The 25558-nt window shown below is 45.7% G+C and overlaps 1 protein-coding gene across 1 annotated transcript in view; it reads right to left on the bottom strand.

Moving 5' to 3' along the window:
- Positions 1–254: 254 nt before the first annotated feature.
- TCOF1 (treacle ribosome biogenesis factor 1) overlaps positions 255–25558 on the bottom strand; it is a 40300-nt gene continuing 14996 nt past the window's right edge. The window contains exons 9-18 of the mRNA XM_077924615.1: positions 22409–22592; positions 18966–19117; positions 16565–16798; positions 15562–15853; positions 14234–14322; positions 10036–10243; positions 6847–7362; positions 3835–3902; positions 1757–1790; positions 255–816 (exon numbers count right to left, since the gene is read on the bottom strand). Of these exons, the coding sequence (XP_077780741.1) occupies positions 1761–1790; positions 3835–3902; positions 6847–7362; positions 10036–10243; positions 14234–14322; positions 15562–15853; positions 16565–16798; positions 18966–19117; positions 22409–22592 (1773 nt within the window). The 3' untranslated portion in view covers positions 255–816; positions 1757–1760. The remainder of the gene's footprint in view (positions 817–1756; positions 1791–3834; positions 3903–6846; positions 7363–10035; positions 10244–14233; positions 14323–15561; positions 15854–16564; positions 16799–18965; positions 19118–22408; positions 22593–25558) is intronic.

The following is a 25558-nucleotide window of genomic DNA, read 5'->3' as shown; positions in this document are numbered from 1 at the left end:
ATGACTGAGAGAAGACTCCAATTAACTGGTTAACAACCAAAGGGAGAGAAACGGAACATACATTTCCATAAACCTTCCTGTGAAAACCACGAGGGCTGGAAGCTTGGCTCTCTCTAAGAACGAAACAAACCACAAAGACATGAGCCGGTTCAACACAACATGACAGCTGTGCGCAGCTGACCAAATCCTTCAAAATTGTTTAGCTGCAGCCAAGAGATTTACACATTTTCAGTTTCCAAATAACACACATGTGCTTTTCCCAGTTACTATGGTTTTATTGTATACTATTATTTAAAAAAAGAAAGAGAGGGAGAGAAAAGTACAAGAGAAAAAGCCAACCTAGAATCAACAGGGTTTTGTACATATTGAACACAATTTCTGGATGGACATTGCAGAGACATCAAACTTCTTCCTTTAACGTAGTATGAAAAGAGGGGGAGGCGATCTTTTCCTTTAAAAAATATAACTCTTAAGGGTTGGGATTGGGTGAAGGAGGAAGTAGAGATAGCCGTAAAAGTAATTGCTGGATTCAGGATTGACTAATCAAAGGTGTTTGTCTTCCTCACATTCCGTCAGTTACAGTAGCTGCATCTTCTCCATTGGCCAAGCAATCGGGGCATGTCTTATTCCCAAGCAAATAGCCAGATCAACTGTTAGCAATGCTTAGCTCTAAAAGTCACAGTTAAAAATCGTTATAAATACTGGAATCAAGTCTTTGACATTCCCATTTTCTTTTCTTTAAAAATATAAACAAACAGTTTCTTTCCCTTGAATGCTCCCAGCATATTTTTATTCTTTACTTCGTGCTTTAAGCCACTACAGGAAAGGGAGAGAGAGAGAAAGAACACATTAAAAATAAAAATAAAAACTACTGCAAAGGAGGGAAATTCTACCAATGACAGATTTGTCAATGAATAGGAAAATAATTTTTCAAATGCACCACAAGCATCTTTTCTCACCCTTGTGTTAATGAGGTACTATCACTCCTACCAACCACCAGAAAACACCAATGACCCAGCTCCACCCTAGAGCTATTTGACTTTTGCAGAGGAGGAAAGAAGATGAAAGAACTCAAGGTACTTGAAGATACGATTTATTTCAGGCCTGACACATTCCAAAATAAACCTCCTTCAGAGCACACATTTTTAATGCCAATTCTCATTGAGAGCCTAACCCACTATAAAACTGCTATCGCTACGGAACTGCGTTAAATCCTTATCGGAGTTCTAAGTGGCTTTATGCCTGTTTCCCCAACCCTAGTGCCCTCCAGATGTCTGGACAATTCCCATAAAGTCTGGCCATTGGCAAAACTGACTGGGGCTGATGGGAGTTGGGAGCCCAAAAACATCCGGAGAGTGCCAGGTTGGGGAAATCTGGTTTATGCTCTTGATAGGCATTTAAAGCCATAAATTAAAAATGCAATTAAAAACAACCCAAAAACCTAGAACAGAATCATCTTCGTATACCTCTAAACTAAAAGTGATCCTGGAAGGAATAGTCCCAGCTGCCGGGGTGTGTGTGTGTGTGTGTGTGTGTGTGTGTGTGTGTGTGCAAGGCACAGGTGCCCTCCCAGAAATCAATAAAAATACTTCACTGAGGTTCTGCCCCCCTAAACAGGAATCCTGGCTAAGCCCATGCCAGCTGCCTTGAATGAGAGTATTTCCTAAGCAAAAGGCTCTAGCCAGAGAAAGAGAGCCATTGGAATTTGCCAAGTTGACATGAACTAATTGGCAGAGTACTTTAAAAAGATACTTACCGGCTCATGCTGCTCCCTCAAGATCACCAGTTTTCTGAAAGAAATCCAGAACAATTTAGGTCTGTTGTTGTTTTTACGCCCCCACCGCCCCAAGAACTGGCACTGCCTCCAACGTCCTTGGCTCCCTTCACAGTACAGAGAACACAGACCCAGTTTCAGATGGTGAAACAGGTCCTTCTACTTCTTTCTAGGCTCAGCCACGCATGCAACCATCTTTCCTGCTCCCAATCTCAAATGCTGGCAAAATAAGACTTAATTCTCCGTTTAAGAAACACAAAGCATGCTGGGAAAGGGCATCTCAAAACTTTAGTGCTCCGGTGCAAAACTTAATTCTGGGGTGGGTGGGAAGGGTGTCAATCTCAAGCTCGTTTGAACTAACGGAAATTTCAGACTCCCTTGAAGAAATTATGTTAGCTCAGGGCAAAGTGCTCGGTTCAGGCCCATATTCTGGAGAGTCTGGGCAACAGTTGAAGCACAATAACTCATACCATCCTGTCAGACAAATTAAGTAGCTCTAGCCTGGCTTTCACCTCACAGCCTAGTTTAGCTTTTAGGCCATATTCCAGACAACCAAACAAAAGAAAAACTACTGCTATGCAAGGCTGAACAGAACTGTGTGTGTGTCACACCACCCACCTCAAGACCCTTAAACTAGTCTGCTGCTCTCAGGTATAGTGGAGAAAGCCACCCTGCCACCTGTGTTGAAGAAATCCCCAGCTGCCAAACAGACTGGCTTCTATAGATGGAATTGGGAGGAGGGGATGCCATCAAGTGGCAAAATGTCTTGGGAAAGCCCTGATTCCCCCCCACCTCTTTTTTAAAGGGATTGCTTCATGAGCGATAAATGCATCCCACAGCCACGTAACCTAAAGGTAATGAAGTTTAGGAGGAAGCAAAGTTTCTTGCAATGCAAGTTTCCTATGAGCGGCGTCACATGCCAGCACCGCATCTTACAGTATTAGAATGTACCGCGGATTTGAATACGGCAAAATAGTAAAAAGCTAGTTACTGAAATAGAGTATTGGCAGTCTTTCACTCATGTGGCAAGGACAAGTTATCTGAAACTAGCTGAATAATTTGATTTTGGACAAAGTAAATGAACCCAATGTGCAGACAGCACTGTATCCCATTGTACTTGACTTTTGTTAAAAACTCCAAGATAAGCAAAGTGAAAAGCTCCTCACAGCACTCACAAGGGACACAATATAGTTATGGACAATATATGCATCCACCTGTATGTGTATATGTGTACATATATACAGTCGTACCTCAGAAGCTGAACAGAATCTGTTCCGGAAGTCCGACTTCCAAAACATTCGGAAACTAAGGCACGGCTTCTGATTGGCTGCAGGAAGCTCCTGCAGTCAATTGGAAGCCGAAGAAGCTGCGTCGGACGTTCGGGTTCCAAAGAAAGTTCGCAAACCGGAACACTCCTGGGTTTGCAGCGTTTGGGAGCCAAAACGTTTGACTCACAAGGCATTCAGGATCCAAGGTATGACTGTGTTTGGGAGTGAGGGATGCACGTGTGAATGTGCCCCAGTGTTAAAATTTCCCTAAACACACATAACTAGGGTGGGGAAAGAGAAACTGAGCTGAAAGATTCACTTTCAGAGTGTTTTCAAGCTGTACAGTAAGATGGACAATAGGTCTTCCTTCTCATGGATACAAGGAAATAGGTGGAAATAAAGCCACTCCACTAAAACAAAATTTAAGAAGACCGACAAGACTGTTAACATGGGGCGGGGTGTCACCTCCATTCTTTAATCCTGTATTTGCATCATTGATACGGGTTTGTTGTTTCTACACCCCCTGCATATAATCCTTAAGCTAAGGAATGCCTCTGACAAGGCTGTCTCCTAGCAACTTTGGAAATATGTAGACCAAATTGCGTAAGTATTCTAGGCTGCAGTCACACCTGGTTTTGGAAAAACAACATAGTCCTGGAGCCTTTTCAAATGCAAACAACCTAACACAGAGGGAGCAATCCTGTATAAGTCTACTCAGAAGCAAGCCCCATTAAGTTCAAGTGCTTACAGACAGGTTTACCCATCCCAAAAAGTTCTCTAGTGTCCTGTTACCTTCTTTTTCTTCTTCTTCTTTGATCCATCTGCGGTAAGAGACTCCAGCTTTTTGCTCTTCTTTTTCTCTATAAAACAATTATGCAAGAAAAAAAATAAGAACCTGTTTTTTTTAATCTTGAGGTCAGACAAATTATTAGCCAGTGTAATCAAGGTCTCCTTGGCTCTCCATAAACAGGGGAGGCTGTGGAAGAACAAGCTCTTCAGTCCTGAAGCAATCTCATTCAGCTATGTGGGATCATTTCCTAGGTTAAGAAAAGAACTACATTTAGGTAACAGCATAAGAAGGCAACTCTCATCACCCCTGACCTTTGGCCATGCTGGTTGAGGCTGATGGGAATTGTAGGTTGGGAAAGACTGGGGAAGGGGGGAACAAAGGCATGTTCTTATTTTAGAGAAAGCACTTTCCCATTACAGATGAATCCTCTTTGGCAAGGAGAGTCCCTATACAAGGGTTTCCATCATTCACAATGACCCTTGTTATGGGCAGTAATGCAGCAAGTGGGATCACACCACAGGCATGGCACACAGCACACAAGCCCCCATTTAGCAGGGCTAGTGGAGCTACAACAGAAACACAGTGTCCTCGGAACTTGTGGCTCAGGGTGCCCTCCGTCACTAGCGAAAAAACAAATGAAGTTCAGGCCAGAGTGACCCAGCAACTGGAGGGAAGTGTTTGGCGTATACTGCATTCTGCACAACAAAAGCAATATACTTAGGCAATCTCTGTATATTAGAATGTACAGGCTACATGGGAAGGATCTCGGATGCAGTTTCTTACTGCAAAACCACTAAAATGGTATTTACACAAGAATTTGTGAGAACTTTTCAGAATCTCAGCGTTGCCAATGGGGGGTTTGCAAAGGCTGGTGATCATCTTGCTCTTTGGGAATGTGCAAAATAAGCCACAAACATCCAGCCTTTATATATTAAATGACTTTCCAGTCGTGTCTCTGGTTTATAGAGGGAGAAACTGAAGACATTCCTTGCACAGGTATCAGACACCCCATTCTTTTTTGCATTAGTGATTCATTTGCCCAGTGCCTGGATCAACACAGCCATATGTATATATCCGTGCATAGCTGATTTTTCCAAAAGCTATATACCGTATGTTAAGTCAGAGCCTCATCCTTCCCCAACAATATAGCTGTAACTCAGCTTTGTCAGAAATCTCCCCTCCCATCTATTCCATTGCCCTTTCTCATCCTCTGCTGGAGGAGGGCTGGGACAGTCTTTCCCTGTGTGAGGCAGCAGCAAAGCGAGAGAGAAATTACTATGGAAATATACTAGCAACAGGAATGTACCAAATCTTAGCAGGAGCCTCACACAGGCTGGAGCTGCTCTTTTAACAGAGAATGATTAACAGCCATCCTCTCCCCACCCTCTCTGTGTGGTAACAGCAGCTCTCAGCACTTAAAGGCAGCTTTAATACTGTAGAGTCATCAGCACATATATCCACGGCTTGCTCAATTACTGCTAAATGTCACAAGAACTAGCAGCCCTTGAAACTGAATTTCATTCCTCCCGTGAATCTATGCATGGAACTGGGATGGTACTTTTCCATTTGTTTTTAAAAACAGACCCTTTCCTATACAGGACAGAAGGCTGTTCCCTAGCTCAGTGGGGCCACAAGATGCCTGGCCATTTAATAGCGGAGATTTCTCCTCCTCCCCCTGCCTTGCCAGGACCAGCAAAATGGGGGGGAATAGAGCTGGGAGTGAGAGTGCATGCACACAAGTGGAATGTGCAAAAACACCACAACAGCAAGGGCTGCCCTTCTTATGGGACATACATGCATATGGCTTCTGCCCTTTCCTGCATTTGCAGAAAATGGTCTTTGCTGCTCCAAATTGCACGGCAGAAATCCCTTACAAGCACAGGCACGGCCTTAAGTAGGAAGAGCTTTGATGAGTAAAGCAGACAGCTTATTCACTGGCAGCAAAGAAACTCCAGCCACACGACTGCATTGTTTGGGAGGCAGCATTGCAAAGCAAAGGGAGCCCAGCCTGATGGACCAATTTATATGAGGATAAGGCACATGATCCGGAAGCTGTACACCGGCTCCCTCGGCCAATAAAGCGAGATGAGCGCCGCAACCCCAGAGTCGGCCACGACTGGACCTAATGGTCAGGGGTCCCTTTACCTTTACCTTAGGCACATCAAGCTGGTCCTAAGTTTGAGATTTATTTTTCACACCCTGCTTTTTCTGTTAAACCACCACCAAAGCAGCTTACTATGCAACGTAACGGAACAAAATAGGGACAATACAACAGCAGGCCCTATTCAGATGCTCTACTTCTGCATTAAATCAAAACCCAGAGTAGCTCTTTCCCCTGACATTGTACAGGGCTGGTGTCTGTAAGGAGGCTGCGCGCAGCTCCACACATGAAAGCCCCCTATCTTCCCTGCAGATGCTTGGACGGGCACCACGTGGAAGGACTACTCAGCATCTGTGACACAGCACTGCCCCCGCCATTTGACACAGAAGCAGAACACCTGAATAGAGACTGCATCAACTGGGTGCATCCACAACAACAGGAGACCCACACACAGGCTTAGGGGAAACAGAAGGATGAAAAGTTGGGATTGTGTTTTTCGAGACTCTCTGAACACAGGATTCAGAGTCAGCCTTCTGCGTAGCTTGGCAGAAGGGTAGAGAAGGGCAGGCAGCCGCAGCCTGGTGACCTCCAGATTCGCTGGACTCCTGACTCCCATCAGCCTAGGTTAGCATGGTCAGTGGTCAGGGATAACAGAAGCCTAACCAAAGCCCACTGAACAGACGGTCCTCTGCAGAGAAACCTGCTGGTCTGAAATCTTGCATCCTTTGCTTACTAACACAAATGCACACTAAGCTTTCTTGCCAGCTAGCAATACCACACGAGCCCATCTGGGGGCAGCAGAGTGTGCTGAATAGGGCAAGGGACACCTGGGATTGTATGGTGTGTGTGTGTATGTGTGTGTGTGTGTGTGTGTGTGTGTGTGTGTGTGTGTGTGTGTGTGTGATGCTCTTACTCTTATCAGCTTTCTTCTCTTTGCTGCCTTTTTTCTTTGGTGTTTCGCTGCCGGTTGAAGACTTGTCTTTCTTCTTCTTCTTCAGCTTTTTCGGCACCTCTACGCCACTCTTTGCTTTCAGCTTCTTTCCCTTCGGCTCGCCCAGGCCAGCATCCCCAGCTGCCAGCTTTCGCTTCTTGGACGGCTTCTCTTTTGCCCCAGCCTTGGAAGATTTGGTTGCTTTGGGACGCTTGACTGCCGCAACAGGGGTGGCTTGGGGCTCTCCCTGGGCAGCTGCGCCAGGAGCTTGGGCTGCGGCCTCCTCTGAGCCAACTTGTGCGGTTTGAGTGCTGGCCTGCAGGGTGAGTGGCAACTGCCCTGCAGGTTTCCTTTTGGTGCTGCCGTTGCTCTGGGCCTTTGTGGCAGCTTTCTTTGCAGAGGCGGCTTTGGAGCCGACGCTTCCCGCTCCTTTTTTCCTTGCTGCGGCCCCCTTGGTCTTTGCCACTTCCTTTCCGGAAGAGGGTAATGGGCCAATCTCTGTGGAAACATAATTGAAAGAGAGAATGACTCAAGTGCTCTTGACAGCCTTACTAGCTGCCGAGAAGCTTATGCCTCTCCAATGCCTCCTACTTCCAAAGCACTGCGGCTCATGGGAGGTAAATCAGGCCATGCACCAAATTAGTAACCAAGCTTCTCGTTGAATGTTTAACAGCAGGAGAAAAAGGCCCAACGTATGGAGGGGCGAAGCCAGAAAGTGGTGCTGGGGGACTCTTTGAAGCCTTAGCCTTTGGCCTGTGGTCCCTCAGGGTTCTGTCCCCCATGCTATTTAACATTTACATTAAACTGCTGGGAGATATCATCCAGGGTTTCGGGCTTCTGTGTTACCGCTATGCTGATGACACCCAGCTCTATGTCTCCTTTCCGCCTAAATCCAAGGTAGGGCTGGGCAATGTTGGGTTTTCAACATTGCGATTTATCACCCACCAAACATTGCGGTTTGGCAATGTTGAAACAAGCTGCATCAGCTCCTGCTGGCAAGGCGTGGGGTGAAACTGCCTCCACTCTCACTGCCGGAGCTGAGGCACTTTCAACCCCAGTGCCTTGCAGGCTGGGGCCAATTCAGCTGGCCCCAGCCTGCTGCTCAGGAGTGTCTAAAAAAGCCCACACCCTGCAGCTGGCTCCCAAAAGCCAGAGGCGAAGTGGGGGGTCTTTTGAACTTCTCCCTTGAGGGGGCACAACAGCCGCCCCCCTTCAAGGGGGAAATGTTATGAGCAGCTGAGCAGCCCCGATCCTGCTTCTGCTGGTGGCGAGGGCAGTGGCGCACTCCTCAGCCAAGCAGTTTAAAGAGGAAGAGGGAGGAACAAGCTGTATGGCACCTCGGTGATGCAGCTTGTCTCTCCCTCTGCTGGTATGAAGGCAGACGATGGCGGTTTCACTCAGCGGTGTATCGCTGGTGAAACCGCAGCCTTCTGAGTCCCTCTGCCTCCAGCTGCAGCTTGTTTCTCCCTTGGCGCTGGCAGCAGAAGGACTCGGAAGGAGGTGGTTTCACCAGCAATATACCGCTGAGTGAAACTGCCATCGCGGTCTGCCCCTCATACTGATATATCGCCCAGGCCTAATCCAAGGAAGCTGCCTTAGTTCTAAAATGATGCCTTTCATCGCTAATGGACTGGATGAGGGTGAACAAATCCAAAGAAGACAGAGGTTGCCTAGGCTTACTGCCATCAGAAGAAACCCAGAGTTTATCATAGCGTCCAAACCCAGTCAGCAACAGTGTCCTGCAGCCCATGTTTTGCCAGCTTTCAGCAAGAAATAAAGTGTGTCTTTTTCTTATTTTAGCAGCTACGTTGTGTGACAGTTTGCTCATTTAGCTGGCCATATAACAATTTAAGAAAGCAGTCAGAAAGAAGAAAGGTAGAAGGACACACTTACTCTCACTAGTAACCCTGGGGAATGATCCACAAATCCAACACCTATCAGTTATTCCCTTCAGGTGTCCTGCCCAAGGGATTCCTAAGACCACACACACACAAAAAGCACGCCTGATGTGTTCCTGACGGATGTCCAACAGGTGGCAGCAGAAGACTTGCTCATGCTGACTAGCCCTTATTTTAAGGATTCATGTTCTTGGTCACAGAAATTTACAGAATCCCAGGACACAAATGGAAGCCTTGCACTTCAGATACCATGACTCCAAAGTGCTATTTTTTTAAGCTTTTTAGAAGAGATTTCCCCCCCACTTGCTTCTGAAAACCACCTTTTCGGTCAAAAACAGGGCAGAGCCCCCTAAATTACCTAAGCCTAGGGATGTTAAAAGAGCTAGAAATCTCACGTGACACAGACCCCCATTGTAAAAATGTCTGCCACCACCCCAGACACTTAACTGAGAAGATGAGCAGAAGTGGACTAGCTGCTTCCCTAAAGTGGCAGGGCGGGGGAGCACTTCCAGCTTACAGGCATCACTTGGCACACAGGCCTATTTTGGCCAAGCCATGGGTACCAGCCCCTACACCTAATGTTACAGTGTAGGGCAGGTGAAGTCCTGGCTCAGGTGAAAGGGCAGGAAAGCAGTTGCTGGGTCTTTCTAAGCCCCTTGCAAAGCTCTCTGCCAAGAGCCGCGCAGGCAGTATCTAATGATACTGTGCTGTCAAGGTGATTGACAGGTAGGCAGTCCAGGGTGGTGGGGGAAGGTAACAATCTGGCTTGCTGCCCTCGTTTCGTTCCCCATTCCTGTCCTAAAGAAAAAGAAACAAACGCTACGCCACACTTTAGAACACAGCTGCCATCTTGACCTTAAGGGTGATGCTACGGTTATGGCATGCAAGCTAAGAACAGACACACTGCACGGGGTTAACCCTTCAGTGCAAAATACTGTCCCCACCCACCTGAGGAGAGTCACTAAATATGTCCATGCAGAAATCTGTGGCTGCTATACCCTCTCCCTCCTCCCTCAGAAGATCTCAGAAGTTTCATGCCACACTGAGTTTGGGAGGAGGCAAAAGCAGCAGCTGAGACTCATTGCTTGAACCCCTCCTCCTGTCCACCCCCCCCCCCAAGCTGAGAAATGGGGACCTCCTCACTTTGTGCTGAATACGAGAGTTCTCAGGCGGTTGGGACAAGTACACCTGTGCCCATATCACATCATGACTGGTTTACTTGAACATTCCTCTCCTCCAGCCCTCCTGTAAGGATTCACCCTCCATGACTAACCTGTCTTCTGCCCAACTTTTTCCTTAGCATCGGCGTCCGAGTCACTACTGTCACTGGAAGAGCTGTCGCCAGAAGCCATGCTGATGGGAGGACCACGAAGAGCAGAGGCAGCTTTTCTGGAACTCTGTTTGGATAGCGCAGGAGCGGCACCCTTTGGCAGAGTGGGCAGCGGGGTCTTTATAGGGCCCACGAAGCCCTTTAAGAGGGACTAGAGGAGGGCAGGGGGTGGGGAGGAGAGAGAACACATACACAAGTTAGGAACTGGAACTTATTGAGGGATGCTGCTATCCGTCTTCAAGCTGAAGAACATGGAAGTGGTACCTTACAAATCACCACCGGGTAGCCACTTAACTGGATACTTTTTCATAGTCCTGCTGCAATATTGACAGGTGAGAATCCAGGAATGTGGTTCTTCAACCTCTGTTTCTCTTAATTTTAATGAGGCATCAGAGCATTGGTGGAAGGTGGGAAGAGCATGACAAGGAATTGTCAGGGCAGGTTGAGAAGACAATGCCATGTTGCCATCCGCCTGTCTCGAGAGACAATGGAGTGTGTCTCCGGGGGTGAAGTGCAACTGCTGCGTTAGCAGCACTGAAGTGACTTCCCCGAGGCATAAGCCTGGGCTGTGTGTATGAAGAACTGAACTGCCCAGATAGCAAGACCCCACTCTCAACCTCACTGATGTTGTCCAAAGGAAAGCAGAGCAGTATGCTTGGCACCAGCTTGGCTGCAGGAGTTGCTGGAAGGAGGCATATAAGGCTCCATCCAACTGTCTTAGAGACTCCATTCCAGATTTGTGTAGTTTACTCCTTAGCCCTTTCTTCTCCCAGGGGTTTAGGATCAGAGTTTTCCTTCTCCTAGTTGGGCTACCTTCCCAGGTTGACGAACCCCATCTGCCCTTGAGAAGACAACAGGAACATAAGCCTTTGGGTCCATTGGGTCCATCTGGCTCAGCTGAGCCTAGACCAGGGGTCATTGGATTCCTGTTCTCATCAGCCCCAGGTCCCATGGCCAGTGGCCAGAGATGATGGAGTTGTAGTCCAGCACCATCTAGAGGATACCGGGTTGGCTCCTCCTGGTCTATACAGCAGCTCTCCAGGGTTGCAGGCTGGATTGAATTTGGGACTTTCTGCATGCAAAGCAGATGCTCAACCCTTGAATTATGGACCTTTCTCCAATTAGGTTGCTCATTCCTGCAGGAGGAGGGAAAAGTTTTGCAGGGAGGTGGGGGTGCTATGTACAAGGACATACTAGTGAATTAAGCTTTCAGGTAGAGTTATGACTAGCCTTAAGCCCGCTGGGACCCGGGATCATCTGCACCATCATCACAAAAAATGTGCCTCCAAAAGGATCTAGCATCTCCCCCCTCCCCCAAGCTTCTGAGATGATCCAGTGGCATGCAGTCTGTGGACTAGAGGGATTAGCTTAGCTCCCCATTATTCTGGTAAAATTACACACACACAAACCTCAGTGCTTCATTTCTGGAAGAAACCCTTCCTTCTCTCTCCTCCTTCCACCAACCCTACTTCTTGAGGCTCTTCTTTAGTCCACTCTAGGCAAGCCAGAGGGCTGCACTCCTTGCATGGCAGATCTGAGGGCGTGTCTCACCAGAGCGGCCTGATTATATGAAGCTGACTGGTGGCCCCTCTAGCTCTGTACTGTCTACACTCACCTCCACCTTGCCCCAGCTGTTTGCAGAGTATGTATATGTATCTAAAATTGGCGATGCTCAAACCCATTCATTCTGCAGAAGAAGATTTATACCCAAAGGATGGTATGTAATTGTTTGTGACAATTAGGACCCACTGGAATGACAAAATGACTTGCAGAGGCTGACATGTTCAGAAATTTGCTTTATCAGTAGAGTTCTGCTCATAACAAGCTGAATCCTACTACTTAAACCATTAAGTTCTACTGTTGTCAGTAGAAAAGGGTGGTGAAAGTTGATGCCTCTGAACATGTGCAAAGTGGCACCTTCTCAAGTGACTGCTGCCTGTTCAAGGCCATTCTAGAGTAAGGGGATAGGAGGATCTAGGGGTGGAGGATCGTTGTGTGTAGGATATGCATGGCTTTAAAAAAAATTATCAAATGATTAAGTGCTAGGAAGGTATGATTGCTCTATTCTAATACTTTCCCCTGCCAAATACTGGACACACATTGAATGCTGTAAAAGCAGCTCCACTGAATGCCGACAGTTGGGTGGAGCCTGAAACTATTCTCAAAAATGCTGGGTACTATCTACCGGTGTAATTTCCCAAGGCAACTGGCTGTAACTGTTCCCCTACAAATGTCACCACATGCCACTGCCTAGAGACATGATCTTGCTTCCTCTAACTCTGGCTCCTGATCTGAGAAAAGCATGTTGTAGATTCGTAGGTCTTGAAATGCTGATACAGAACTTTACAATGATGCTACAAATTCCACGAGCAAGCCCAGGTCATCTCCTCCTTCACAGCCCCATTTTCTGCCTCTTATGAGCCCGTGAAGAAAAACACATGACGAGTCCCGCCCCTGCCTGCCCCAGTGAAGGTAGAAGCAAGGAAGCAGCTCACAGGCTCTGGAGAAAGCATAGCTGGAGAAAGGCACAGAGACAGAAAAACCTGTCCAATGCTTCCATTCCCCCTATTGGGAGGCAGCGGGGGAGAGAGAGAGCATTTATGCCAGTATTTTATGGGTTTACAACACACGCAGTAAATTTGCTTCTCTGTTCTCTCCCTGTTAAGCACGCCTAGGGGAGGCTGCTGACCATTACCACACTCCCAGGCTCACATGCAAGTCTAATGCGTTGCAGATGTACAGCTCATACGATATGCTGCTCATAAAAGGACATTTTATAGCTTAGACATGGCTTAAATTGCAAATAAAGAATTGCTGCCGTTTGCCTAACACAGCTCCCCTTGTTTAACCGTTGCATAGCCCTGCAGTTTCACCCTGGACCTCTCCCTTAATCAGGCAGGGCAGGTGAACATGAGGTCAGACACAGATATAATCAAGATTCTACTTCCAGGAAGCACCTCTCATTCCATTCAGCAGGTGCATTTAAGATGACGACACCTTTGCTGAACCTATTCCTATTCTCAGTTTTCTTATGAGTAATGTCAATACCAATTTTTAATATAAAACGTACAATAAATGTTGAACCCATTTGTCCTGCACTAATATAACCTTACATTTCTTATCTAGTTGCATGCCTCCCTCACCCCCAATCTCTTCCCTTTCATACCCCATGCACTTATCTTACAATGAAGGAGCACATTTTGTCATTTACAAACAAAATAAAACCACCTCACAAAACCACTGGGTCAGACTGAAAGGGTAAGAAAAACCCCCTGAAATGCCAAAACTTTAGGCATCCAGATAATATCAGTATGGTGAAAACCCTCATTTAAACAAACTAACTTTATATTATGGGCATAAGGAGGTTTAAATATCATTATTTTAAAAGCCACTTTAAGTTCAAGAAAACAGTGCATCTTATCACGGGCTTATGATATCAGGTCCAACTTAAGACTGGGGGTCACTACAGACCCCAAGTGCTGTTCCTGAATACTGTAACTATGTCCTGAAACAACAAATTATCCTTAAAGCAGCTTCTTCTTTCTTTTTGTTTTACATTAAATTGGAAACATTTTAAAAAAAATTATCATTTTGGTCATGATACCAGATCAATAAATGTTGAACCCATTTGTCCTGCACTAATATAAACTTACATTTCTTGTCTAGTTGCATGCCTCCCTCACCAGCTTGCAGAGAGGGGAGACCTTCCTTCACCAGGCTTGAGTAAGCAGCTGTAAGAACTATTTTTTACCAATCACACTTAACATCTGATGCATTTACAAGACCAGTAAAATGCCCTTCTTGCTCACTGCAGTCTTCCCTTATGAAACTGTGAGACAGGGCTATTGTGTCTCCAGATGGGGTTCAAGACTGATCCCCAGGCCCAAGACTGCTGAAGTGAGCAAAACTCCGGTCTGTATGGTGTTAATAGCAGATAACCATGCAGCTGAATGGTGAAGTCCACACCTTGCTGGCATCACTTATAGCTATGAGGCCAAGCCTTATAGTACTACCATCCATCTTGAAAAATCCTTTGGGCAGACATGCACCATTAAGACAAAACATCAAATGCAGCCCAGTGGAATGTGTGCCAGTGTTAAGAGCCGTCTTCTCAGCATGCAGCCCCCCACGGAAGCAATACCTGCGAAGCCTCCTGGTCTTCATCACTGCTGGTCGCTTCAGATGAGCTCTCTGGCTTCCCCCCCACTCCTTGTTTCTGTGGTATGCTTGCTAAAAGAGAAAGAAAGAGGGAAAACTGCCATCTGTGAGACTTCTACTGCTGCAAAACTGTTGTGACACAAAGAGCATCTAACTGTGGAGACAGTGCCAACCCAAGAGCCTTATGAACTTTTACCCACAGAGTTTGCCCATCCCAACTTTGCCAAGGTAGTCGCTGCAAAGGGTACATAGAAGTTTAGGTGATGGCCACTGGGGTTGCTTCAGCTGTGCTATAGGAATACCAAACTTTCCTTACTTTTCGTTTTCCCCCCAAGGTAGGCAAGTGAGGGAGTTATTGGGACAAGAGCTACGTGACCCTTGGGCCCAGCGAAGAGGCAGACCACTTTCAAGACTACTTGAATTACCACAGGCAGCCCACTTAGGGGCCACATTTCCTAAAGGAATTGTGCCAAATTCTACAGTGCTCCACATCTCGCGCCTAGAACTAGTCTCCTAAAGAAGGTTCGGCATACTTAGGCTTTCTTTGAGGGCAATTTTTTAAATTAAAAAAACAAACAAGAAAATCTCCTTGTGAGATCAAGAAAACACTGTGAGAAGGAAAACCATAAAGTTCTTCTCTAGTGCCCTTGTAATAAGACAAAATGAAGATATAACCAAGGAATTTCTCCCATTGAGACTTGGCCAATTGTGCTATCTATCATCTATCTATCTATCTATCTATCTATCTATCTATCTATCTATATCTATCATCATCATCTATCTATCTATCTATCTATCTATCTATCTATCTATCATCTATCTATCTATCATCTATCTATCTATCTATCTATCTATCTATCTATCTATCTATCTATCTATCTATCTATCATCATCTATCTATCTATCTATCTATCTATCTATCTATCTATCTATCTATCATCTATCTATATCTATCTATCTATCTATCTATCTATCTATCTATCTATCTATCATCTATCGAATTTCTACTGTGAAATAGCCACTGAGGGTGGGGAGGATTAACTGGAGTCATGGCTTAGCCTCATCACCTATTTCCCTGGCTCAGTCTTGGGATACATGGTGCACCCCTAATGCCTAGCCCCTCAACATCCAAGATTCCAGGTGAGAGGCTGTGGCTTTCAGATGGCTAAACACCCTTTGTAAATATGCCATGAATAGGCTAGGATCCTTCTCAGCTTCTCACAGGGGCACTGATATCTTGTTGCATCTCTTCACTGTGCTTGCCACATTCAAAGGTGACTAGAATCCCCCCCCCCCCATCTTATCTCTTACCAGGCTGTGGGATCTGCTTGGCGGTTGTCAATGCCTCCTCCTCGCTATCCGAGGAACTGCTGCTTCCAGAACTCTCCTTGTGCTTAGGGATCCCATCGGGTTTATCAGGCAGAGCCTGGCTTAGTTTAGGCTTCTTGGAGGAGCTCTGCTCCACCTTCCCCGTTGTTACTGCAGCAGGGCCTTGGCACTTGGTGGAAACAGAGTTGGGTGTACTAGAGCCGGCCTGTGCACGCTTCCCTGGAGGAGCAGCTGTTTTTACTGCTTTCGGCAGAAAAAAGGGGTGAATGGGGGGCTGCAGGAAGATACAAAATCAGAAATGTCCATTAGAAGTTAAAAGAAGAGGGTGCAGACTTCACAACCAACCATTCTTGGAATTAACAGACTATTCTTATGCCTAAAGAAAGCAGGTTCAAACATTCTTGTTTCTATTGCCACCTATCATGCATGAACAATGCAAATCTTCACTGGGTATTTTCTTAGAAGGCCAGCAACAATGAAGCTCAAGTAGTTGATCTTTATTTTTTGTTTTAAAAAAGCACATTATTATATTAACAACTCCCAACGCTGGTATCGGAAGATAAAATGACTGATCTCTGTTTCTTTTGTAATTTTAATACTTTTTTTAATGGATTTGTAATTTGTATAGGTTTTGGGCCACCCAAGTGGCATGTTTATACTAGATGGGTGGGATATAAATGTTGCAATAAACAAAAGAAAAGAATTTACATAATTGGCAGTAAAGTGCTATCACTTAAGAAAGATCAGAGGTGATGGGAGGGAGGCAAGGGAAATCCATGCCAGAGAGAAGTAAAGCAGCCCTACCAAAGTGCCTATGGACAATGACAGTCACTTATGACACTAGTATCACCACTGCCTCAAGAAGCTATTGAGAAGGGAAAGGTGTCATTAGTGCTGGGGACCAGGCAGCTTCACACCTGAAGTCTGAGCCACTAGTACAGCTGCACTCTTTGATTCTGTGCAGCAGAATGGATTCTCTTTTTACCTGTTTCACAGGCTTTGCAGCCGCCACCTCATCCTCTGAAGAATCAGAGCTGTCAGTCTCTGAGCTCTCTGCAGCTTTCTGGAGAGAGGCAGCTGCAGACTTCATTGGGCTTGCTGTCCCAACTTTTCCTGCTGGCTGAGCATTGCCTGCTTTGTCTGATGTGGCACCTGCCATCTTTGCAGCTGGAGCTTTCGCAGGAGCGGGTGTGGGTTTCTGAGTTTCCTGAGCTGGTTTCTAGGAAAAGGGAGGGTTATTACATAATTAGATTGTGACAAGAGCAGAAGCTCTATATGCATAGAAACTCAAGGGAATTTATTTATTCAAGGGAAGGTTACCAAACAACAAATACAACATATAACTGAGCCCCTATCTGCCTGCGGACTGCCTCGCCAGAGTGGTGCATGCTCTGGTTATCTCCCGCTTGGACTACTGCAATGCGCTCTATGTGGGGCTACCTTTGAAGGTGACCTGGAAACTACAACTAATCCAGAATGCAGCAGCTAGATTGGTGACTGGGAGCCGCCGCAGAGACCACATAACACCGGTTTTGAAAGACCTACATTGGCTCCTAGTACGTTTCCAAGCACAATTCAGTGTTGCTGCTCACCTTTAAAGCCCTAAACGGCCTTGGTCCAGTATACCTGAAGGAGCGTCTCCACCCCCATCGTTCTGCCCAGACACTGAGGTCCAGCTCCGAGGGCCTTCTGGCGGTTCCCTCACTGCGAGAAGCCAAGTTACAGGGAACCAGGCAGAGGGCCTTCTCGGTAGCGGCGCCTGCCCTGTGGAACGCCCTCCCACCAGATGTCAAAGAGAATAACAAATACCAGACTTTTAGAAGAAATCTGAAGGCAGACCTGTTTCAGGAAGCTTTTAATGTTTGATGTATTTTTTTGGAAGCCGCCCAGAGTGGCTGGGGAAGCCCAGCCAGATGGGCAGGGTACAAATAATAACTTCTTCTTATTATTAATATTATAATAACAAAATATGCACATATATTTATTTTTTGTTGTTAAATTTCTGCTCCATCTTTCCACTTGCCCTTATATTGCCATTCATCTAACATTTTTAAGGGTTTTATTTTTTTAAAAAAAGTTTAACTGCTGCCTCCATTAAGAAGATTGCAGTTGCTTCCCACAAGAAGCAAGGTGATAGTAATGGTGCTCATAAGTATAATGGGCTGTTAGTGTAGACCCACTGAAATTAACAGACATTATTATTATTATTGATAATAATATATAATTAGTCATTTTCCTAACAAAACTGACCCAAAGCTGCTTACAAAAATAATACATAGCTAGCTTGGGTACATTTCAGTAACGCTTAGAACATTGAAGACACATTCTGAAACAGAATGGTGTTTTGTTTTTTGCAACCCTGTATGTAAGCTGCAAGCCTTCCTTAGATTTTTAATTTTCAGACAAAATACTATTCAGAATGTTAGTTACCAGCCTCTCCCAACCTGCACCACTGGCTGGAGTTTTTGTGGGGTTTTCATGTGTTTTTCATAATATGCTACACCTGGCACAATAATATAAAATATATTTTATGCATCCAGCATGCATATATTGTATTATATGCTTCAGCCGTGATGTATATGTTATACTTGGATTAACAAAAACAATCTTTTTTTTTTTATAAAAAGAACCAAATCTGTCAGCTGTGCAAAATAATAACTACTTATTTATTCACCACTAGGAACAGTCTTGGCAACTCCTGCACTGGTTCTACCCAAGCACCTGCTCGTTTCTTCATTTTTGAGACTTCCAAGGAACAGTGGCTTTTAAGCGTGGAAAGCCCTAGAACTGTTTTCAGAAGCAGATCTGGAATCCAAAATGTGGAACAGAGATTTGGGGAGGGGACAATGAGGCTACTAGAAAAAAGCAATCCAACTATCTGCAAGCACTAGGTAGAGCTCCATGCAACTTCAAGGCCAGATGAGTGTTCCTAGCTGAGCACGACCACTTCATACTCACTCTGTGTCCCACAGCCTGAGCTGAATGGCACAGCCGTTGAGTAAACACAAATGCCAAAATCTATAGCTAGGGGCTGTGAGTGCACATAGTCCGTTACCTGGATGAGCAACTGTGAGCAAAAGGGGCCCTGCACACACAGCAACCCCTTCACAATCTCGAAGCCAGATCTTTTGAAGAAGCCAATGTCCTACTCATCAGATTTTCATAAGCAGGAGGCCAATTCCAGATCCTCATCCTCATTCCATGCTAAACAGCAAATTTTCGGGGCTTTCTTTTTATATTCTAAAAAAAATGGTTCTGAACACACCAGACGCAAGCACACGCCTCAAGCTTTGCAAAGCAAGCAACCATGAACTTAGGACCAGGATGCGAAGCACAGCCGGAGTTATACAGGTGGAAGTTACCGCCCTCCTAGCTTTCTCAGTTACCTGGGTGAACACTTTGTCTTCTTCAGAGTCAGACTCATCGCTAGAATCCTGGCTGCTGTCTTCGCTCTCCTGGGCCTTCTGAAGTGGTCCTCCTGGTGGGGGCAGGGACTTCGCAGCAGACACCACCTGAGGTGAAGCGTTTGCCTTGGTTGCTAAAAGGAAATAAGGAGGTGAGACAACAGCTCAATGGGTTAAAGCTTAAGGGGGCTGCAGCTCAGTGCCAGAGCATATGCTTTGCAGGCAGGCAGTCGCAGGTTCAATCCCTGGTGTCTCCAGGTAGGGCTGGGAACAATTTCTGCCTGAAACCCTAAAGAGCCACTGCTGACCATTTAGTCCAGGAACATTAGTCCAGATAGTGTTGGACTACAACTCCCATCATCCTTGACCATTGGGCAATGCTGGTTGAGGCGGAAACTGGAGTTCAGTGACACCTGGAGGGCCACAGGTTCCCCATCTGTTGTGGACAATACTGAGTTAGATAAGCCAATGGTCTGACTTGGTATTGAGGCAGCTTCTTATGATAAGATAGCTTCATCTGTAGATAGGAGCTCATGCACTCTGGACCTGTGGCTGCAGCCATTTCTTCTTAAATGAAAAAAGGAACAGAAAGGAAGTGAAACACAGACTTCAGGAACAGCCGCAGCTCTCTTGGAAAGGTCATGTCAGTGCTTGCTGGTGATTTCCTAGTACTGGTTGAAGAAAAACAGGAAGGAATTGGAGATCACCACAGTTCATGGTCCCACTAGAAAAGCTGGACCCCGAACCGAGAAACGTCTTCCCCTCCAGCTTCTGGACAAATATGTCAGGAAGTCTGTTGGGATCCAGCCTGCAGCCGTGAAGTCTAGATCTTATTAGCAGCTACCTGCTGGTGACAGATAAGCTGCTGCCTGGTATTCCCCCTCCCCAAACTTTTTTGACAAAAGCCTGTCAAACCTACAAGCAGGGGAGAAAGATTTTTAGATGCAAGCCTTTTAAAAAAAGCAAATCCATTGCACTGCAACTGAAAAGAGAACTCACTGAAGGACAATTCCTTTAACCTTTAGCTGGTCTAAGCTCCCTGGAAAAAAACAAAATAGCCAAGCCATGCAGTACAGTAATGCCTCATCTTTGTACAGTTAGACCAAACATGATAAAATTGTGGGGGAAGTTTCCCAATATCTCCATTAAAACCTCACACACTCTCCTTTTCCATGATCATAGTGGCAAAAAGAAAGGCATTGCAAATGCATGTTAACCGAGGGAAAGGGGTCATAGTTCAGTGGGAAACACTTGCTTGGCATACAGAATGTCCAGGGTTCCATCTTTTGCTGCAGGGGATGGGGAAAAGTACTTTGCTGGAGATTCTGCAGAGCAGCTGCCAGTCAGAGTAGAATATGCTGGCAAGATGGACGAAGAGCTTGACTTTGGATAAGGCAGCTTCCTGCGCTGGTGCCAAAGGGTAGCAGGGAAAAGACTAAGAGCTGCGCCAGAAATCCTAATAACTCACACAAGGTCACATTCAGCCATGGTTTACTCAAAGTAAACATAGAAATTATGTTTCAGAGTAAACATTGACATTGATGGATCTAAACTAGTCGTTTCAATGGGTCTACTCTGTGTAGGCCTAGCAACGGATGCAACCCATGCTTTGAAAGATGAGAGGTGATGGTTTTAAGGCACCAAGCAGTAGTCAGTGCAGCACACGTTTAAATAATATGCACTATTCAAGCATGCTACAGTGGAACCTCGGTTTTCGAGCGTCTCGGAAGCTGAACGATTCGGAACCTGAATGCCAAAAACCCGGAAGTAATATGCTTCCATTTTCGAACGTGCCTTGGAAGTTGAACGGCCTCTGCTGTGTGTTTTCCCATTTTTTCAATAGATTTTGCCAACCGCCCATTGACCCTCAGTTTTCAAATGTTTCAGAAGTCAGTCTTCCAGAATGGATTAGCTTTGAAAACCGAGGTTCCACTGTACTATGTCACTACATTTGTGTCCCAACCTACCTCCATGAAACTTGGGGTGGTATGCACTGAAGTTACACGCATTTTATCTTTAAGCAACGCTGAAATGTAAAGTTAGGCCAAGAATTTGCCTAAAGCTATTTAATGGGTGAGGGAAGACCAGAACTTGAGCTGCCCTATGCCAAATCTCCCACTCTGTCTGTCCACTGGGTACAACATGCTGGATATCTCATTTTTAAGGTTTTGCAAGAAATAAGCTTTCAAAAAGACCATGGAATGGCCCAAAGAGAGGGTACACACGCTCTCATAGCTTTTTCTGTTGCTTAGCGTCCTTGATTTCTCGGGTTTACGTTGCAACACAACATCTTACAGTGGATTCTATTATTTCATGGAAAGAGGCAGCTTCTACAGGAATGTCAAAATTTTGGAGAACATCTAGTCCCTCAGGGCTTCTCCTCCTTCATCACTGTAAGATTCCAGGCATATTTTTTACTGCTCGTGTTATGAAACAGTGAGACCTGCTAGGCAATTTGGGGCATAGCATTTGCTGAAAAACAGTCTCTGAATATAGAGATATCCAGTGTAGGCTTATGCTGTACCACAGGGATGGATGGATAACTCTCTTCACTCCTCACACTGCCCCATAGGGGCCTGGGAAACACCCCCTAGCCAGTTCCAGAGGCACAATTTGCCTGGGGAGCTTGTAGCCAGGGCTGCTGCAACAAACAGCCGTGCAAGCCTTTGGGAGGCAGAGACGCAAGAGGGCACCAGAGGTGCGAGGGAAGGAAAGAGGGATGGAGACCAGTGTTGCCCACGGCACCCCTGAGCATCATTCAAGGCACCCCAGGGTGCCATGGCACACTGGCTGAAAACCACTGGTGTGGAGTAATAAAGTGATAGCTGTGTACTAAAATTCCCAGTCACAAAAACTGAGCGCAAAGCTCTCCCTGGCTCTGCAAGCTGTCACGCTGGTTTCCTCCCATGACTTAAGATGGTTTCACACCAAGTCTTTCAACTTCACAGAAGCAGCAAAGCAAAGAATATTCCAGAGAGGGTTTCATAGCTGCTAACATTCCTTTATGAATAGCTCAAGAAGCATAAAGCCATTTTTACTGGCTGTTTTCTTCAGCCTCCAAGGGGAGCTCATCACTCAGAAATGGATCTGCTTGGCAAACGCTACGAGGAACCAGAAACAATGAGCACCCCCCCACCCCTCCTCAAAAAGTACAGTCCCTTCAGCCAATTTGGAAGTATGTTCTGAAACAAAACAAATACAGAATTGGAACACTGACAAGTTCCTCACATCAGTTTCAGAATAATTGGCATCTGTTCCTGTGTTTTGGCACTTCAGAGCGCATTTGTGGGTGTGGGTGTGCGTGCTTTTACCCTTAGGGAAGCTGTTTGTTACTCCGGAGCCCCCAATGCTCAGGCAAAGAAATTTTACAGAGAAGCTGAAAACAAGAGGCCCCCAAGCACCAATGAAAACCAGGGGCTTCTTACCGAAAGGAGGTGGCAGGTTCTGTTGTGTTGGAGGAATCATTTCCTCCTCACTGTCAGATGAGCTGCTGCTCTCACTCTCCGTCTCCTTCCCCTTCAAAGCACTCGACACAGCTTTCGCCGGGGTGCCTGGTTTATCAATCTGATTTTGTCTGGCTCCAGCGGGAGGCTGAGGAGTTTGCAATTTCTGCACCACAGGGAAAAAACAAAACACACACAACCGCCATCAGTGAAGGATTTATTTTCATGGCTGAAGAGTTTATTTGAGTTTCATTGGTTTCTTATCATTTGCCCCCAATCTGTCTCCCAAAACAGGATAAAAAAGGGATATCCCTGGATGGGAAAGACTGATAATTACAGTTTTTACGTGCAACTGAAATAAACATGGCTATTTTGCATGACATCACCTTGCCAACAAAGGTCTGTATAGTTAAAGCCATGGTTTTCCCAGTAGTGATGTATGGAAGTGAGAGCTGGACCATAAAGAAAGCTGATCGCCGAAGAATTGATACTCTTGAACTATGGTGCTGGAGGAGACTCTTGAGAGTCCCATGGACTGCAAGAAGATCAAACCTATCCATTCTTAAGAAAATCAGCCCTGAGTGCTCACTAGAAGGACAGATCCTGAAGCTGAGACTCCAATACTTTGGCCACCTCATGAGAAGAGAAGACTCCCTGGAAGAGACCCTGATGTTGGGAAAGATGGAGGGCACAAGGAGAAGGGAACGACAGAGGACGAGATGGTTGGACAGTGTTCTCGAAGCTATGAACATGAGTTTGACCAAACTGCGGGAGGCAGTGGAAGACAGGAGTGCCTGGCGTGCTCTGGTCCATGGGGTCATGAAGAGTCGGACATGACTAAACAACAACAATTTTGCATGACCTGAACTCCAGTTCAGACATGAGAGTTTAGGACTTGAAGTGAAGGAATATTCCTTTAGGTTTGTCTTCCCCAACTGTGGTGTGTATTCTCTGTCGAATCCCCAGGGTCAGTCCTAAAGCTGTGAAAGCCCCCTCCCATAAAAGTGGCATACTAAAGCAATGAAATTTCATATTTTAAAGCAGCCATCCTGAACCTCGTGCTGTTCAGATGTTTCATGCTAGAACTCTCAGCAGCCAAGTGACATGGGGCGGAAATTTTTCCGTTTCATAAATGTGTTAGTAACAATGAATAGATGCCAACTGAAAGAACAATTTTAGGCAAGTTTCAAAGTTTTCAGCTTTGTTTACGAAATGCAAGTAAAATAAAGCCCGCTAAATTAGATCACTCTAGGCCCTAGGGCATCAGAATTCTTCTTGGAGCAAATTAGTTCAATTTGCACAGGACACATTTCAGAAACGCCTCCTCTCCTGGAGCTCATTGGGCCGAAGAAACAAAGTAGAGCCTTCTCTTGGCATGCTTTGGCTGGCTGCAGAAGCAGGTGGAGCGGGTGGTTTGTGATCCTGCAGAAAACCTGTGCAGCTGTCTGCTACTAGTGCTTTGAAATGCCTTTTATCTTGGCTGTTTCAGCAGCTACATGGTTGACATTGTACAGGACATCCCCCACCTGTACTAAATCACTTGGTTACATTGAACTGACTGGGGTAACTGTGCCCCTGAAGGACCAGGTGCGCAGCCTGGGAGTCATTTTGGACTCACAGCTGTCCATGGAGGCGCAGGTCAATTCTGTGTCCAGGGCAGCCGTTTACCAGCTCCACCTGGTACATAGGCTGAGACCCTACCTGCCCACATACTGTCTTGCCAGAGTGGTGCATGCTCTAGTTATCTCCCGCTTGGACTACTGCAATGCGCTCTACGAGGGGCTACCTTTAAAGGTGACCCAGAAACTGCAACTAATCCAGAATGCAGCAGCTAGACTGGTGACTGGGGGCGGCCACGAAGACCATATAACACTGGTCCTGAAAGACCTGCATTGGCTTCCAGTATGTTTCTGAGCACAATTCAAAGTCTTGGTGCTGACCTTTAAAGCCCTAAACGGCCTCGGTCCTGTATACCTGAAAGAGCGTCTCCACCCCCATCGTTCTGAGGTCCAGTGCCAAGGGCCTTCTGGCGGTTCCCTCACTGTGAGAAATGAGGTTACAGGGAACCAGAAAGAGGGCCTTCTCGGTAGTGGCGCCCGCCCTGTGGAATACTCTCCTATCAGATGTCAAGGGAATAAAAAACTATCTGACTTTTAGAAGACACCTGAAGGCTGTTTTAATGTCTGATGTTTTATTGTGCTTTTAATTGTGTTGGAAGCCACCCCGAGTGGCTGGGGAGGCACAGCCAGATGGGCAGAGTATAAGTAACAAACAAACAAACAATATTACTATTACTGTGGATTAAAGTATAATCCTATCTTTCCAGGCTCTTTCTCCTTACCTTTGCTCTCACCTTGCCCTAACTAAGCAACTCTGCATGTAAGCCACTTTCTAACACCCCTTCTTAAAAACACGAGAGGCCGCCCACTGGATCAGATCAAAGGTCTCTTTAATTCTCTTTCCCACAGCAGCCAGCTAGGTGCTTGTGAGAAACAACCCCCCACAAAGCATGGCATTGCAAAGCTTGCTAAAGTGGCTGTAATCCCAGGAGGAAGGAGTGTCTATCAAACAAAGAGCATTCAACTGCTTGAACAGCAGACAAAAATATTTAAAAGGTCATTATCTATTATAAAAAGGACATTATCTATTATAAAAAATTCGTATTACAAGCTATCAGTTGCATTAACAAGCTATCAGTTACATTTTCAGGCTCACAAGATATAATGGAAAGCCTCGAGGGGAAAAAAGAAGAAGGGCTAACTGAATTGTCCTTTAATTAAAAATTGTTTCAGAAGAGGACAGTGCTTTGGCAAATGGAAGTATGTTCCAAAGCAGATGGAAAGGACTAAACTGAACTGAAAAAGCACCAGGATCCTTTCCTTATAATTCAAATGCAGATCTTTCATAACGTTTTAAGTTTCATCTCTCCAATTAATTCAGTTGCTTTCTCCAAATGACATGAGACAAAAATATCGGCCAATTCAAAACCCCACTGATTTGTTAAGTGCTATAAAGGATGGCCTACACACATAGCATACAAGACCTAAGGATATGTGGAGAAGTACTTTGTCTCTCGAGACATACAGATGCCAACAACAACATGAAAGAGCTCATGAGAACATGAAAGGGGGT

Source organism: Podarcis muralis, chromosome 2 (assembly GCF_964188315.1).
Source record: "Podarcis muralis chromosome 2, rPodMur119.hap1.1, whole genome shotgun sequence".
Classification (NCBI taxonomy): domain Eukaryota; kingdom Metazoa; phylum Chordata; class Lepidosauria; order Squamata; family Lacertidae; genus Podarcis; species Podarcis muralis.
Note: the sequence above shows the minus strand (reverse complement) of the source record. Positions and strands in the feature narration are given on the sequence as shown.